The sequence below is a fragment of the Ailuropoda melanoleuca genome, chromosome 1 (assembly GCF_002007445.2).
Source record: "Ailuropoda melanoleuca isolate Jingjing chromosome 1, ASM200744v2, whole genome shotgun sequence".
In the NCBI taxonomy this organism is placed as follows: domain Eukaryota; kingdom Metazoa; phylum Chordata; class Mammalia; order Carnivora; family Ursidae; genus Ailuropoda; species Ailuropoda melanoleuca.
This window is the reverse complement of record NC_048218.1, coordinates 17,771,226-17,788,510: the sequence shown is the minus strand read 5'-3', so window position 1 is coordinate 17,788,510 and position 17,285 is coordinate 17,771,226. Positions and strand designations below refer to the sequence as shown.

The window sequence follows — 17,285 nt, the reverse complement described above, 5'->3', positions numbered from 1 at the left end:
CAAATCTTGGGAAAGGTATTCCTAAGTGGGTTTGATTTCAGCTAGAATGGGCACACCACAGTAAAAATCTGTCCCTCTTTTTTTTTTTTTTTTTTTTTAAGATTTTTTATTTACTTATTTGACAGAGACAGAGACAGCCAGCGAGAGAAGGAACACAAGCAGGGAGAGTGGGAGAGGAAGAAGCAGGCTCCTAGCGGAGGAGCCTGATGTGGGGCTCGATCCCATAACGCCGGGATCACGCCCTGAGCCGAAGGCAGACGCTTAACCGCTGTGCCACCCAGGTGCCCCATCCTCTTTTTAAGTGAGCTAAACTCATAAAGAAGGCTGTTCTAGGATTTCATTTTTTTTTAATCTTTAAAGGTTTATTAACATCCATACTTATTGACACGTGTCAGAGAGATTGTCAGATATGAAAAGGCACAGCTGGTTTCCTTCTTAAGAAATATAACTTCCTTAAGAGCCATCTACAGTAACTGAAATTTTCATGTACCTGTTATGCCACCTGTCTGGTGCATTATCTGCTGGGTCTTCCATCACTTGGGCTAAACCACACCACACAGCTTCATCTTTCAAAGCAGGTTCCTTTGTAGAACCCCCACCCTGCTCTCAGCTTTCCTTCCTCTGTCTGCGGAGCACAGTAATAGCCTCTGATCATAAACTGCAAGGGAAGAGGAAGGACCTGGGCTATTAGGATAAAAGCAGTTAACATTTGAGGAGATAGTAGTTAAAACACAATGGATGTTCCTGTGTATATTCAAACTTACCTCGAGTTTCCTGGAAAAGCTATGAAAAAGATTTATAAGCCATTTCTTTATATTCTGGGAGCGGATGTAATATCCTTCTGCAGCAAACATTCCTTCGGTCAGGGTGGCTCCCCCCAGGCAGTAAGTCTCCACGACTAAAAGGGTAGTCCTGCACACTGAGAAGAGTCTGGCGGGTTATGGGCAACTTGTAGCCAATTTATGCAAGGTTTCCACCTGATTCATTATAACCAAATGGGAGAATTTAAAAATGATGCCGAGACACAGAATTCAATACACTCAACTGCACACCCAACATCACCAAATAATTTATTTGGAATCAGAATTAAAAGAACATTTGACAGTTGAGAAATGTATGTTTATTCTGACCAGTTGTACAACTAATCTAGGAACAAATTACCAAATAAATTTTACATTATTTCTTCAGGACTGGGGTTTTTCGATGACTTCAAACTTAGGATCTAAGAAAAGGAAAAAAAAGGTTCAAGCTTAGCCATATGGCAATAAGACGCATTATCTAGAAGGCTCTAATATTTAACTCATCAATCTTCTGTTGTTTTTTTTTTTAGTGAATACTGTTTTTAAACACCTACATGGAAACATAATAATTGCTAAAGATTTACTCTGCACTTATTATAAACCAGGCTCTCTATTTACTGATTTCACATACATTATGTCATTTAATTACGACAGCCACAAAGAAGATGTAATTCTCCCCAAATATCAGGCGAGAATGGTCACCAGTTACCTATCCAAGATCACACACCTCATAGTGATCTTGTTAAGATTCAAGATCAGGGAGTTTGATCTCAGATTCCCACCATTTAACCTGCTCTATGCTCTCCTATACCAATGGCAAACATTTACACCAGAGCTTGTCATGTAAACGTCACTGTCCTAAGAAATTTATTTTGTGTGAATGTCATTTAATCCTCTGAACAATTCAAGGAAGTAAAAGCAGAAATACGATCAACTTAAAATAATCTTCCACAAGACTGAATCCATGATTAAAGACACTTACCTTCAAATTTGAAGTCCGGGAATGTATTCATGTCTGCTTTACCATACATTTGCTTAAGCTTAAAAAGCTCCCTCTCCAGGTCTTGCTGGTACTCTGGGCCAGTATCAACGGGTCCACCAGATGCCCTGTTGTGTAAATGAGCAGGTAAAAACTCGCCTTATCCACTAGTTTACAAAAACAAAATTACTTTTACCATCAAGTTTCAATGGATCTTTTAAAAGTACTCACATGGGAAAAAATACTCTTTCTGAAAAAAAGTGTATCTGCTTGAATTTCAACTCAAACTTTTTTTATGTTTCACATAAACAAGGCAACTTCAAACTTCTAACATGCAAAGTTTGGAGTATCAAGGATGTTTATCAAGTCAGAATCTCTTGAGGTCTAAATTGCAGTAAGATATGATGGCTAAGTCCATGGGCTCCTGGAATCAGTGACTGCTTCTGTTTGAATGTCAGCTCTATAATGTATTAAAACTGCATAAACTGGAGCAAGGCATGAAGCACTCTAAATTTTAGTTTCCACATCTAAAACTAAAGGTCCTACCTAATTGTGGTGTTATGAGAACTACAGAGATAATGCTCACGTTCCACTTAACATAGTACCTGGCACATAGTGTGGTGACACAGTGGTCAGTAAGCCTTATCTATTTTTATTACCTGATTTAAATCAGGCACCACTAAATGGCTTCTAAAAGGTCTTCGTAACTTTAAATCTCTACAACAGAGGCCGAACAAAGCAGCAGCAATTTCCTACCCTCAGAGATTTTGCTATTTAGGAAAAAAAATAACATGTTTAGAAACATTTGTGCTATAAGAGCTATTGATAAGCTTCAAAGACACAGTTTATCAAACAGCTACTCAAGCTGAGATCACACTTTTGCTGAGCTAATTCGGAAAAATTTCATTTTAAAAAGGTGGCATTCGTGACTTATCATGCATTTGAGTCAGATTTTAATTTCATACATTCTAAGACTGAAAAAGCAAAGATACGGAGGTAATAAAGAACTAACTGTATGTGGAGAATATAAGCCATCTAGATGGAAAAACCCAGCAGGACCCAGGTCATGGGAGGCCTGGAATGTTAAGTCTGGGAGTTTCTATTTTATTTACTAAGCAATAAAATGACAATATTAAGAGTTGTGCTTTGGAAGATAAATATAGCATCACGGACCAGCAGTGGGGCCAATTAGCTGTAACTAATTCTTTGCATAAATTCTGTGTTTGTCATGTTACTGCCCACCTACCAATGAACAATAAACAAAACTTTGCAAGTGAGAACTGCATTAAGGGTAATAATATTTTCACATACGACTACGATAGAAGTATAGGGCCTTACTTATGTTATAAAATTTCCACAAAAAAATAGAGACAGCTCTAATTTAAGAACTTGTTAATGATGTTTGTTGTCACAGACCCAGTTTTCTTCTAGATCAGCACATGCAATGGAACCTTCTATGACAGACATGCCCTGTATCTACGCCATCTCATAAGGTAGCTACTAGCAAATCTGGCTAGTGAGCACTAGAAATGTGACTGAAGTGACTGAGGAGCTGAATTTTTATTTACACTTAATTATAATTAATTAAATTTCAATAGTCACATGTGAATAATGGCTAATGAAATAGACAGTGCAGGTCTACATAGAGACTTCGACGAGATACTTTAATGATTGTCTTCCAGCTCCGGGAGCCGCAAGTTTAGAAACTGCTTTAAGAGGATCCAGCCAGTCTCACCAATACACTGGTTACTGATAGATGACGGCTGTTCTAACTTTTATATGTAGTCTTATGATAAAGAGGCCACATATCACCTACCTCCTCACCTGAATATGTCTCCCAGCCCATCTTATTACATCCCCAGGACCTAGCATGGTGACCAGGACAAAGCAGACACTCAAAGTATACTTCTTTATTTCACTTAAAAAATACTAGGCTAATTTATTCAATCACTAAATTTTTATAACATCCTATGAAACAGTGCTGTTATTATCATCCCCACCTTACATATGAATAAGGTACAGAGGTTAAATAACCTGCTTAAGGTCACAGAGCTAGTAAGTGTTAGAGTGACATTCCAGGCCGGAATACATGTGCAGAACATTTCTCCACACCACATGCACAAATGAACTACGGGCTCCTTAGATTAAGAGTACACCTCAGGGGCACCTGGCTGACTCAGTGGGTAGAGCATATACCTCTTGAGGGTCCTGAGCTGGAGCCCCAAGTTGGGTGTAAAGCTTACGTTAAAAAAAAATAAAAAGAGTACACCTCAGGATCGACTTATTGTACAGCTGAAGTACAAACAGTACCAAAACAAAGACACTACAATACCTCTGGACAGGAGACACTCAAATGTTCCCCATCAGCCCCGAACATCTGCTTACTGAACAGTGTGATTTTAGACAAATTCTAAACGTTCCGCCTTGCTTTTCTCAAATATAAAATGGGGATAAGAACTGTAAGATTGTTGTCAGAATTTCATTTTAATCCCCTTGCCCTCTCCCTCCTTAGTTTTAAGGACAAAACCTTTTTGTTAGTTGCCCAGTCTCAAAGTCTCAGAGTTCTTTAAGTGTTCCCTCTCCTCTGTCTCTCCATCAGGTAATCAAGACCAGTTCTCGGTCTCTCAATGTCTTGACTGTCACTTTTATCTTCCCACTGCTATGAAAATAAAGTTCTCATCAACCAATGCTTGATTATTACATTTTCCTACCATGTCTGTCTTCCTTTCCTACTCATTCCAATTTTTCTAATACTGTGATTAAAATTATCATCCTAATAGAGTAACTTTATCTTGTTCTACCCCACCATCCTGCTCAAAAACCTTAAATTCCTCATAAATGCCTATCAAATAATACCTTAATTGACCATCTATAATCAAGGCCTCTCATAATCCCCTCATTTCAATGCCATTCCTGTTCTTACTGCTCCCTACACTTCTCATATACCCTACAGTCCTGGAAAACAGCATGACACAATTTCTCAAATATACTTTATGGTTTCAAGTTTTCATGCCTTAGCTCACACCATTCTTTCCTCCTAAAAGTTACCTTCTTCCCACTCCATTATCTGTCCGACCTTCACACCAATTGTTCAGAACCTGGGGGAGACCCCTAGGTATGGATATCTACCTACAGCCTTCCACAGGTTTGAGAACACTTTCAAGCTATAAGCAAAATCATGTGAGTAAATTCTTCACATTTTTTAAACTGAAAGGATGATCCATAGGTATCCATATTCTCAAAAGGGATAAAGGACCACAAATAGGGCTTTCAAAGCCAAGATAAAACAACCACTCTTGCAACCTACCTTCTAAAATGCCTCCAGCAAGAAAGGAGCATTCCCTCCTACGAACTCCCCAAAATACTGACTGTGTCACTACCTTAGCTCTAATCCATTTTACCTTATATATTACTTTATACAGGCCTACAAGCTTTCTACACCTATTAGATTTCAAGAATATTATGGAAATGCAATATGACTTCTTTCTGTGGCCCACCGAGTTAATTGCCCAATGCTCTGCACATGCTAGACAACTAAAAACAGGACACTGAACTTATGTATGTCACTTTTCCTAAGATTTGGGGTTTGAATCTGATGGCTGAGGTTCATCTCCAAAACTGTGTGGTTCCACAACACTGTTTATCCTGGACTTGCTTTATGCCATTTCAGAGTCTTTTGTCCTCTGACCTTCCCAGAAATATAGAACTATGGAAATATAATTAAAGAAAAAATGCTGTGTTCATTCATTCCCCCAAATCATGATGTCATAGAAAGGCCACTAAATTGAGAGTTAGAATTTTTTTTTTTAGATTTTATTTATTTATTTGACAGAGATAAAGACAGCCAGCGAGAGAAGGAACACAAGCAGGGAGAGTGGGAGAGGAAGAAGCAGGCTCCTAGCGGAGGAGCCTGATGTGGGGCTTGATCCCATAACGCCGGGATCACGCCCTGAGCCAAAGGCAGATGCTTAACCGCTGTGCCACCCAGGCGCCCCGAGTTAGAATATTTTGATAGGGGAGGAGTTAAGATGGCGGAGGAGTAGGGGACTCCTTTTTCAGCCGGTCCCGAGTTGAGCTGGATAGGTACCAGACCAGCAGGAACATCCACGGAATCAGCCTGAGACGCAGGAAGATACATCTGGATCTCTACAAATGAACATCTCCAGGGCTGAGTATTGAGGTACGAAGCAGAGAGCTGTGAAACCGCGCACAGATATCGGAAGATAAACTGAAGGGGGAGGGAGCCGCTGTGTCAGGGCCCCGGGAAACGGTAGCCACCTGCATGGGGGAGCGGGCGGACCACGGACCCACACCCTTGAGACAGCAGACGGAGACCGTGAGCCGGGGGCGCGCGCTACCAAGCATCTCACGGAGCTCCGGAACTCCAGTGTGCTCACTGGATCCAGACTGAGACCGGGAGCTCCGGGAACGCGCGCGGGGCGGCTGGCGACTGGCGGGGTTAGAAACATAAAGAACAGAGACGCACCGGCCCTGGAAGTGAGGGCTGGGACGCCGGGTGTGGGGCGCACATCCCAGGACGCTGCAGGGTTGAGCAGCACCAACAGAAACAGAGTTAAAGTGGCCAGAACATCAGTGGAGAACGGACCACAATCCCTCTGTTCTGAGACAGAGGCTGAATTTCAGCCGCTGCTGCTCCGACTCTCAGAAGAGGCACAGAAGACCGCTAGGGAAAGCCGCCAGAGAACAAAAGCCTGGAAATACCGGCTCACTGGGTGCCCATCCCCATCCCCCCTCACAGGGGACACGGAGACTCTACCCAAACAGGGTTTCCTGTGTACCGGCGTGGCAGGCCCCTCCCCCAGAAGGCAGGCTGAAAAATCAAGAAGCCCACAACTCAGCGCGCCTGAGTGGCGCAGTCATTAAGTGCCTCTCTTGGGATTAGGGCGTGATCACAGCGTTCCGGAAAGTGGCGCAGTCATTAAGTGCCTCTCTTGGGATTAGGGCGTGATCACAGCGTTCCGGAAAGGAGTCCCTCATCAGGCTTCTCCGCTGGGAGCCTGCTTCTTCCTCTCCCACTCCCCTGCTTGGGTTCCCTTTCTTGCTGACTGTCTCTCAAAACAAGGGCACATGGCCTGGGTCCCAGTCAATAATTTGGGCTCTGGACAACCCCGCAATCTCTCCTCATCAGAATGATGAGGAGAAGTCCCCCCCAGCAAAGAAAAGATAATGAGTCTGTGGCCTCTGCCACAGAATTAATACATATGGATGTATCTAAATTATCAGAAATGGAATTCAGAGCAACAATGGTCAAGATGATGAGTAGACTTGAAAAAAGTATTAACGAAAATGACTGAGAATATAGAATTCCTAAGGGCAGAAATGAGAGCGAATCTGACAGAAATTAAAAATTCTATGAGCCAAATGCAGTCAAAACTAGAGGCTCTGACGGCCAGGGTCACCGAGGCAGAGGAACGCATTAGCAAATTGGAGGATGGGTTAGTAGAAGAAAAAACAAAAATAGAAGCTGGTCTTAAAAAAATCCACGCCCACGAATGTAGTTTACGGGAAATTACTGACTCTATGAAACGATCCAATGTCAGAATCATCAGCATCCCTGAGGGGGTGGAGAAAAAGAGAGGTCTAGAAGAGATATTTGAACAAATTGTAGCTGAAAACTTCCCTAATCTAGCAAGGGAAACAAGCATTCGTGTCCAAGAGGCAGAGAGGACCCCATCCAAGCTCAACCAGGACAAACCTACGCCACGGCATGTCATAGTGCAATTCGCAAATATTAGATCCAAGGATACAGTATTGAAAGCGGCCAGGGCAAAGAAATTTCTCACGTACCAAGGCAAAGGTATCAGGATTACGTCAGACCTGTCTACAGAGACCTGGAATGAGAGAAAGGCTTGGGGGGGCATTTTTAAAGCTCTTTCAGAGAAAAACATGCAGCCAAGGATCCTTTATCCAGCAAAGCTGTCATTCAGAATTGATGGAGAAATAAAGACGTTCCAAAATCGCCAATCATTAACCAATTTCGTAACCACGAAACCAGCCCTACAGGAGATATTAAGGGGGGCTCTATAAAGGTAAAAAGGCCCCAAGAGTGATACAGAGCAGCAAGTCACAACCGATACAAAGACTTTAAAGAGAAATGGCATCATTAAAATCATATCTGTCAATAATCTCTATCAATCTAAATGGCTTAAACTCTCCCATAAAACGCCACAGGGTTGCAGATTGGATAAAAAGACATGACCCATCCATTTGCTGTCTACAAGAGACTCATTTTGAACCCAAAGATGCATTCAGACTTAGAGTAAGGGGATGGAGTACCATCTTCCACGCAAATGGACCTCAAAAGAAAGCTGGAGTAGCAATTCTCATATCAGATAGACTGGATTTTAAACTAGAGGCCATAGAGAGAGATACAGAAGGGCACTATATTATTCTTAAAGGAAGTATTCAACAAGTGGATATGACAATTATTAATATATATGCCCCCAACAGGGGAGCAGCAAGATACACAAGCCAACTCTTAACCAAAATAAAGAGACATATAGATAAGAACACAGTAATAGTAGGGGACCTCAACACCCCACTATCAGAAATAGACAGAACACCCTGGCAAAAACTAAGCAAAGAATCAAAGGCTTTGAATGCCATACTCGACGAGTTGGACCTCATAGATATATATAGAACACTACACCCCAGAACCAAAGAATACTCATTCTATTCAAATGCCCATGGAACATTCTCAAGAATAGATCATGCTCTGGGACACAAAACAGGTCTCAGCCAATACCAAAAGATTGAAATTATCCCCTGCATATTCTCAGACCACAACGCTCTGAAATTGGAACTCAACCACAAGGAAAAACCTGGAAGAAACTCAAACACTTGGAGGCTAAGAACCATCCTGCTCAAGAATGACTCGATAAACCAGGAAATCAAAAAACAAATTAAACAATTTATGGAGACCAACGAGAATGAATACACAACGGTCCAAAACCTATGGGATACTGCAAAGGCAGTCCTAAGGGGGAAATACATAGCCATCCAAGCCTCACTCAAAAGAATAGAAAAATCTAAAATGCAGTTTCTATATTCTCACCTCAAGAAACTGGAACAGCAACAGAGGGACAGGCCTAACCCACTGACAAGGAAGGAGTTGACCAAGATTAGAGCAGAAATCAATGAATTAGAGACCAGAACCACAGTAGAGCAGATCAACAGGACTAGAAGCTGGTTCTTTGAGAGAATCCATAAAATTGATAGACCACTGGCAAAACTTGTCCAAAAACAAAGAGAAAGGACTGAGATTATTAAAATTATGACTGAAAAGGGAGAGGTCACGACCAGCACCATTGAAATTGCAAGGATTATTAGAAACTTTTATCAACAGCTATATGCCAAAAAACTAAACAATCTGGAAGAGATGGAGGCCTTCCTGGAAACCTATAAACTACCAAGACTGAAACAGGAAGAAATAGATTTCTTAAATAGGCCAATTAACTATGAAGAAATTGAGTCAGTGATAAACAACCTTCCAAATAATAAAACTCCAGGCCCAGACGGTTTTCCTGGGGAATTCTACCAAACATTCAAAGAAGAAATAATACCTATTCTCCTAAAGCTATTTCAAAAAATAGAAACAGAAGGAAAGCTACCAAACTCATTCTATGAGGCTAATATTACCTTGATCCCCAAACCAGGCAAAGACCCCCTCAAAAAGGAGAATTACAGACCGATTTCTCTAATGAATATGGATGCCAAAATCCTCAACAAGATCCTTGCTAATAGAATCCAACAGTACATTAAAAGGATTATCCATCATGACCAAGTGGGATTCATACCTGGGATGCAAGCATGGTTCAACACTCGCAAATCAATCAATGTGATACATCATATCAACAAGAAAAGACTCAAGAACCATATGATCCTCTCAATTGATGCAGAAAAAGCATTTGACAAAATACAGCATCCTTTCCTGATTAAAACCCTTCAGAGTGTAGGAATAGAGGGTACATTTCTCAATCTCATAAAAGCCATCTATGAAAAGCCTACTGCAAGCATTATTCTCAATGGGGAAAAGCTGGAAGCCTTTCCCTTAAGATCAGGAACACGACAAGGATGCCCACTCTCGCCACTATTATTCAACATAGTACTAGAAGTCCTTGCAACAGCAATCAGAAGACAAAAAGGGATCAAAGGTATCCAAATCGGCAAAGAAGAAGTCAAACTGTCTCTCTTTGCAGATGACATGATACTCTATATGGAAAACCCAAAGGAATCCACTCCCAAACTATTAGAAGTTATAGAACAATTCAGTAAGGTGGCAGGATACAAAATCAATGCCCAGAAATCAGTTGCATTTCTATACACGAATAACGAGACTGAAGAAAGAGAAATTAGGGAATCCATCCCATTTACAATAACACCAAAAACCATGCGTTACCTTGGAATTAACTTAACCAGAGACGTAAAGGACCTATATGCTAGAAACTATAGATCACTTTTGAAAGATATTGAGGAAGACATAAAAAGATGGAAAAATATTCCATGCTCATGGATTGGAAGAATTAACATAGTTAAAATGTCCATACTACCCAGAGCAATCTACACTTTCAATGCTATCCCGATCAAAATACCGAGGACATTTTTCAAAGAACTGGAACAAATAGTCCTTAAATTTGTATGGAACCAGAAAAGGCCCCGAATCTCCAAGGAACTGTTGAAAAGGAAAAACAAAGCTGGGGGCATCACAATGCCGGATTTCGAGCTGTACTACAAAGCTGTGATCACAAAGACAGCATGGTACTGGCACAAAAACAGACACATCGACCAATGGAACAGAATAGAGAACCCAGAAATGGACCCTCGGCTCTTTGGGCAACTAATCTTTGATAAAGCAGGAAAAAACATCCGGTGGAAAAAAGACAGTCTCTTCAATAAATGGTGCTGGGAAAATTGGACAGCTACATGCAAAAGAATGAAACTTGACCACTCTCTCACACCATACACAAAAATAAACTCCAAATGGATGAAAGACCTCAATGTGAGACAGGAATCCATCAAAATTCTAGAGGAGAACATAGGCAACAACTTCTATGACATCGGCCAGAGCAACCTTTTTCACGACACATCTCCAAAGGCAAGAGAAATAAAAGATAAAATGAACTTATGGGACTTTATCAGGATAAAGAGCTTCTGCACAGCCAAGGAAACAGTCAAAAAAACTAAGAGACAGCCCACGGAATGGGAGAATATATTTGCAAAGGACACCACAGATAAAGGACTGGTATCCAAGATCTACAAAGAACTTCTCAAACTCAATACACGAGAAACAAATAAACAAATCATAAAATGGGCAGAAGATATGAACAGACACTTTTCCAATGAAGACATACAAATGGCTAACAGACACATGAAAAAATGTTCAAAATCATTAGCCATCAGGGAAATTCAAATCAAAACCACACTGAGATACCACCTTACGCCAGTTAGAATGGCAAAGATAGACAAGGCAAGAAACAACAATTGTTGGAGAGGATGTGGAGAAAGGGGATCCCTCCTACATTGTTGGTGGGAATGCAAGTTGGTACAGCCACTCTGGAAAACAGTGTGGAGGTCCCTTAAAAAGTTAAAAATTGAACTACCCTATGACCCAGCCATTGCACTACTGGGTGTTTACCCCAAAGATACAGACGTAGTAAAGAGAAGGGCCATATGCACCCCAATGTTCATAGCTGCATTGTCCACAATAGCCAAATCATGGAAGGAGCCGAGATGCCCTTCAACAGATGACTGGATTAAGAAGCTGTGGTCCATATATACAATGGAATATTACTCAGCTATCAGAAAGAACGAATTCTCAACATTTGCTGCAACATGGACGGCACTGGAGGAGATAATGCTAAGTGAAATAAGTCAAGCAGAGAAAGACAATTATCATATGATTTCTCTCATCTATGGAACATAAGAACTAGGATGATCGGTAGGGGAAGAAAGGGATAAAGAAAAGGGGGGTAATCAGAAGGGGGAATGAAACATGAGAGACTATGGACTATGAGAAACAAACTGAAGACTTCAGAGGGGAGGGGGGTGGGGGAATGGGATAGACTGGTGATGGGTAGTAAGGAGGGCACGTATTGCATGGTGCACTGGGTGTTATACGCAAACTAATGAAGCATCGAACTTTGCATCGGAATCCGGGGATGTACTGTATGGTGACTAACATAATATAATAAAAAAATCATTAAAAAAAAAAAAGAAAAAAAAGGAAAGAAGAGAAAGAAAAGAGAAGAAGCATTCACAAATTACCATTATTTTTCCAAGTGCAATGATACATTTCAACAGATAATATAGAGACGTTTATTCAGGGCTTTACCCAGTCAAAGAAGAAAAGGAAAGCTTAGGTTAAATCAGTCTTTTCGAGGATGGGAAGTTGAATTGTGAGGTGCTTCTGTAGAAGGAAACAAGGGAGTGGAAATTTTGGGGGAGGATTGTTTTACTTCCATCCAGTTGCTATTATATATTCTGTGGTTCCTTCTATGGAAAAGTGCTTGACTTGGCTGACTTGATACTTAACTTGATCAGTCAAGCAATTAACAGATCGTGGTCAATCAAAATAGAAGTTTTGTCTTCTTTTGCTTTTCTTCTGCGAATGACTTTTTTTTTTAATGTCCCATGCATTAAAGATACAGCCAAAGTGAATTAGCTTTGATCATCAACCTCAAAGGGGATTTAGATGATAATAAAAATATAGTCTCAATTCTTAAAAAAAAAAAAGAATATTTTGATAATATGTTCTTCCTCTGCTTAGTTTTATGATGTTAGGCTAATTAATGTCTAATGGACTTAGTTTTCTCAAATATAGTTCCTAAATGATTTCCAAGATCCCATGCACTTTTAAGAATTGATTGCAGTCTATAATAAATGACATTATAATAATGATATGTCTAAAATGACAATAGATTTAATGGAATTCTCCCTTGGAACCCATGTAAGGAAAATAAAATTGGGACTTAAAAATCAAGATTTTATCTTCTTTTAGAGCACCTAATGAACCTCTATGTCACAGATCAGTTCAGTGAAGATTTTAGACACTTTCAAACACCAAGTAATTTTTTTTTCCCCATCTCAAAACTTACATACTTTGAATATTTATATTTACACCATGGTTGATTATCTACCCACTTACTGTCGCTTAGTTCTGTATTCTCTAATCTTGTCCACGAAGAGTTTCTGTACAGGATCAAGTTCCTTATTAAATGCCACTGCTGTAACACCAATGTTCCTCCTCAAATGAACTGAGACTGCAGACCGAATGAGAGAGGAGAACCTGAAGAGCCTCTGAAGAATCATGGTGATTCTGTTACTGAAAACAAGCACCAGAATGTTAATACACTTTAAAATACATGTAATTGTAAAACACCTCTAAATATATCATATAGTGGGACTCTTAAATCCACTAACTGCCACAGAACTCAAACATAAATCATACCAGAACTCAAAGAATGCTAAGATCAGTTACCTGACCAGAGCTCCCTTCCCCTCTCTACTCCCTGTTACAAATTTTTTGCTTCTCAGCCAAAAGGCCCTGGGACCAGGAGGAGTTAGGAACAACTCAGGCCTGTGTGCTGGGTTAGATGCAGATAGAAAGCAAAAATCTGGGATGAGGTGTTTCTTCTCCATAAACTTAGTCTTGGACTACAGGGTATAGTCGAGGTAGGATGTTAGACAACTGCTCACCCCAGGCAGAAAAGAACACCCCAAACTAATGTGCCAGTTTTCCCTGACCCCCTCAAAAGGCCAAAAGGGAGTTAAGCAGGGAGACTGGAGATAATCCTTACCTCAGCCAGGATTGACAGCCTGGGAAGTTTCTACTTCACAGGCCCCACAGCAGGGGAAACTGCTCTGTCTGTTTTACTGCAGGATTCCAGGCATTCAAGAATACTGTAACCACCACATCTAAGTCTAAAAGAACTAGCCCAAAGAAGCCCACCAACAAGAGAGAGAAAATCACACAGTACTACCTAATCAATGAAACGGAATGAAAAATAAGGACTTAAAGACCTCCAAGGCCTTAGACTTCCCAAAATCAAAATACATGCTTTTCTAACTGAAACATTTCAGCAGATAAAACAGAAGATAATCTTAGTTGAGACCTCATTTAGTGTTGTGAAAGATCAAACGCAAAAAAATTCTAAATTACAACAAATACATGCAAACAAGAATTCCAAAAGAAAAGGAATACATAAGGAAGCCATAAATAATTAGAAGAAATTTCCCTCACATTAAGAAAGATGGTGTCTATTAAACAGGGTTTACTCAACCCTACGCTGGAATGGGGATAAAAGATTCACACCTCAATATAGCTTGGTAAAATTTCTGAACCTTAAAGACAAGTGAAAACCTGTCATGCTAACATGATTCCTACAGCATTCCAAAATTACCTGTTAATAATAATCATTGTCGTCCTGACACTGAACTGCTATTAAAGTGCTCAAAGTGTTGTCTGTGGACCAGCAGTGGTATACGAATTATTAAAACTTTTACAGCAATTTGACATAGTAATATATATTTGTTGAATAATAAATCAGTTCGTATTTTGTGTCTTCACCCTGCTGTCTTTCATCTAATTTTTCCAGTAACTCATTTTTATTGTATTCTTCCAAAGTAGCTGCAAGGGTTGGGGGAAAAAATGATCCTCTACCACTAAGAGGTTGAGAAGCACTAAGTTAGAAGACTGTAGGTAGCACAGTGGTTCTTGAATAGGGGTGGCAGTATCCCCCAAGAGATATTTGACATTTTTGGTTGTCCTGACTTGGATGTTACTGGCCTCTAGTGGGTAAAGGCCAGGGATGTTTCTAAACATCCCATAATAACAATCACAAATATAGTACAGCCTTCCCACAATAAATATCTGGTACAAAATGTCAATAGTGCTAAGGTTGAGAAGTTCTGGAATCATACATAAAAAACACCCAAAAAAAAAGAGAACAAACTGAGGGTTGAAGGAGGAAGGTTTGGTGGGAGGATGGACTAGACGGGTGATGGTGTTAAGGAGGGTACTTGTTATGATGAATCCTGGTTGTTGTATGTAATCACTGATTTCTACTCCTGAAACCAATACTGCAATGTTAACTAGAATTTAAATAAAAATTTGGGGAAAAAAAAGACTACCAAAAGAACTCCCATAATAAACAAAATATCCTTCACCTACCAGGATGAAAGCAAACTATCTAAAGAAATTAAAGAATTCACTATATACCACTCTTAAACCTCATCAGAGAAAAATACTTAAGAATCCAAGCAAACAACAAATAACCTTAAGGTGCTCTTATTATCATTCCCATTCTACATACACAGAAATTAACGCTTAGAGATTAAGTATGCGGCCCAAGGTTACACAGTAGATTCTGACTGGACACAGACTTATTTTAAAAATTGTGCTACTCAACGTATATTTTCCCTTCTGGAAACTTAAGGACATGCTAACAGTCGTCAATAAGGTCACTTCAGCCCAAAATACTTTGTGAAGCACTTCCATATATATTCTCTCCTTGTACCATGAAGGTAATACTGTTAAGAATTAGAGGGAAGTGTTCTTATCCCTCCTTTATAGATAATAAAACTATGTCTAAGGAAAGTTATTACACTGCTCATATTCCCACAGTTAATTTGCTCTGACTCTTGCAAAAACTGTGTTACTCCCTAGGTAAAATCCATTTTCATTTTTTCGATTTCTATCATCTACTTTTTTTTTTTTTAAAGTAAGCTCTATACCCAACGTGGGGCCTGAACTCAACACCAGGAGATGAAGGGTTGCATGCTCCACCAACCAAGGCAGCCAGGCACCCCTCTACCATCATCTAAGTATTAATGATTCCCAAAACGCATCTCTAATTTTGGCCTTTTTCCTGAACCCCAAACCCATACATCCAATAGGTCTCTTCCCTTCATAAGTCCTCAAATTCAACTTGTCTAGAAAATAAACACATAATCTATCAAAACTTGTTCCTTTTTTTTATTCCCTTTTATTTTTTTTCACTGATTAACATAGGTGTATCCACTATCAGTCCACCATCACGCAGAAGACACATGTTATTACACAACTAGATGGAAAATACCAAGTGTGAGAAGTTCTCTATTCAAGTACCATGGGTGCCACGAGAACCGGTGACACGGACTTGACAGAGAAAGACTGGTGAAGGCAACAGCAAGAAAGGGTACATATGCGCAGAGAACCTGTGGTGAGAAGGTGCTCTGTTCTCCAGTTTAGAGATGACTGACCAGACATAGGTTAGTCCTTTCCTCGCCTCTTCCGCGCATATTCCTCAAGTCAATCCACAATCCGCCTAACCCAACCCGTTCTCTCTCCCTCCTAGAAACACTGCTTTGTCCCGCCTGCGAACTCTGGCCTCGCCCCTAGTTCAAGCACTCCCTTGGCCCCCCCGTCAGCACCTTGTTTCTTGGCGTTGAGGTGTAGGATTGTGCTGTGAAGTGAGAGCGGAAAACAAAGCAGCACCATCGGTATTTTTCAGGTGGTATGCAAACTTTTAAGATTACTATCACCCATTTCCCTCTTTATGGTGCACGTTCTGCTTTAAATAGCTGGGCACAATTTCCCGCGCGCCCCGGTAGGGCTGGCCTAGCTGCAGACCTGCCCCGAGGGAATGACCTTGGGCTGCCCCAGCTGGGCCCCGGGCCCATGAATCCCTGGCCTCCCTGCCTCCCGTGCCACCCAGGTTTGCCCTGAGAGCAGGTATTACCAGGCCTGAATACCGAGTCTACCGCAAGCTTCAAGGCCTAAAAGCGGCGAGGTCAACAGTGACCCCGGGACAGGCGGTGAAGGTGCCCGGGACAGAAGACTGCTCTATCCTCCTGTGGGACAGAGGTAATAGGCAGCCCAGGCCCCATCAAAAAACCCGGAATGTAAGTCCCAAGAGGCCAAGCTAGTCTAGCTACCCTCCCAGTCACCTTGCACTCAGTCCCGAGCTGCCAGAGCCTCCGCGGCCGCCACCGTTCTACTTCCGGCCCTGGCTCCGCCCCCAACCCGCCTACCCGCCATCGCAATGCATTATGGGCCGCCGTTTCAGTAGGTCGACACTCACCGGACAGGAAGCGTCTCGGAGGCGGTCTGCGACCGGACGGCTCTAGGTGAGACAGAAGCCAAACAGGAGGAGGAAGTGGAGGGTAAGTGCTTCCGGGTCCCTTGGCGAAGCCTCCGCCATCTTTCCTTCGCCTAACTTGACCTGCTGTCTTTTTACCTCCTGGAATCCTTGTGTACGCATGCGCACTTTGACTGGCCTTTTTCCTAGTTCAGTCCTCCCGGACCCAAGTCAGCATCCTGTTCTTTGGAGTTGTTGAGGTGTATGATTATGCCCGGAAAGTGAGAGTGTAAAACAAAGCCGGATTGGGGCGTTGGGCTCCCGTGTGCCTCGTGAGCCTCCGTTGCCTCAGGCATTCGTTTCGCGCAACCTGCTGGGAGTTGTAGTCCTGGACCCGGGGGTGCCTGGGAGGCGGGAGGGGGGTTGGAG

The 17,285-nt window shown here is 41.4% G+C and overlaps 2 protein-coding genes across 3 annotated transcripts in view; one reads left to right on the top strand and one right to left on the bottom strand.

Moving 5' to 3' along the window:
• Positions 1–1,045: 1,045 nt before the first annotated feature.
• ATP5PF (ATP synthase peripheral stalk subunit F6) lies at positions 1,046–16,998 on the bottom strand. 2 transcript variants are annotated; one of them, XM_011225999.3, is made up of 4 exons: positions 16,860–16,998; positions 12,944–13,120; positions 1,783–1,907; positions 1,046–1,222 (listed from the first exon to the last, which is right to left on the bottom strand). In XM_011225999.3, exons 2-4 carry the CDS (start codon positions 13,105–13,107, stop codon positions 1,185–1,187), a joined length of 327 nt encoding a protein of 108 aa, XP_011224301.1. In that variant the 5' UTR covers positions 13,108–13,120; positions 16,860–16,998; the 3' UTR covers positions 1,046–1,184. The 2 variants fall into 2 exon arrangements, with proteins under 2 accessions (XP_011224301.1, XP_002920106.1); XM_002920060.4 differs by lacking the exon at positions 16,860–16,998 and adding an exon at positions 16,726–16,848.
• GABPA (GA binding protein transcription factor subunit alpha) overlaps positions 16,806–17,285 on the top strand; it is a 32,477-nt gene continuing 31,997 nt past the window's right edge. The window contains exon 1 of the mRNA XM_011225996.3: positions 16,806–16,941. The gene's annotated coding sequence lies outside the window, so the exon portion shown is untranslated. The remainder of the gene's footprint in view (positions 16,942–17,285) is intronic.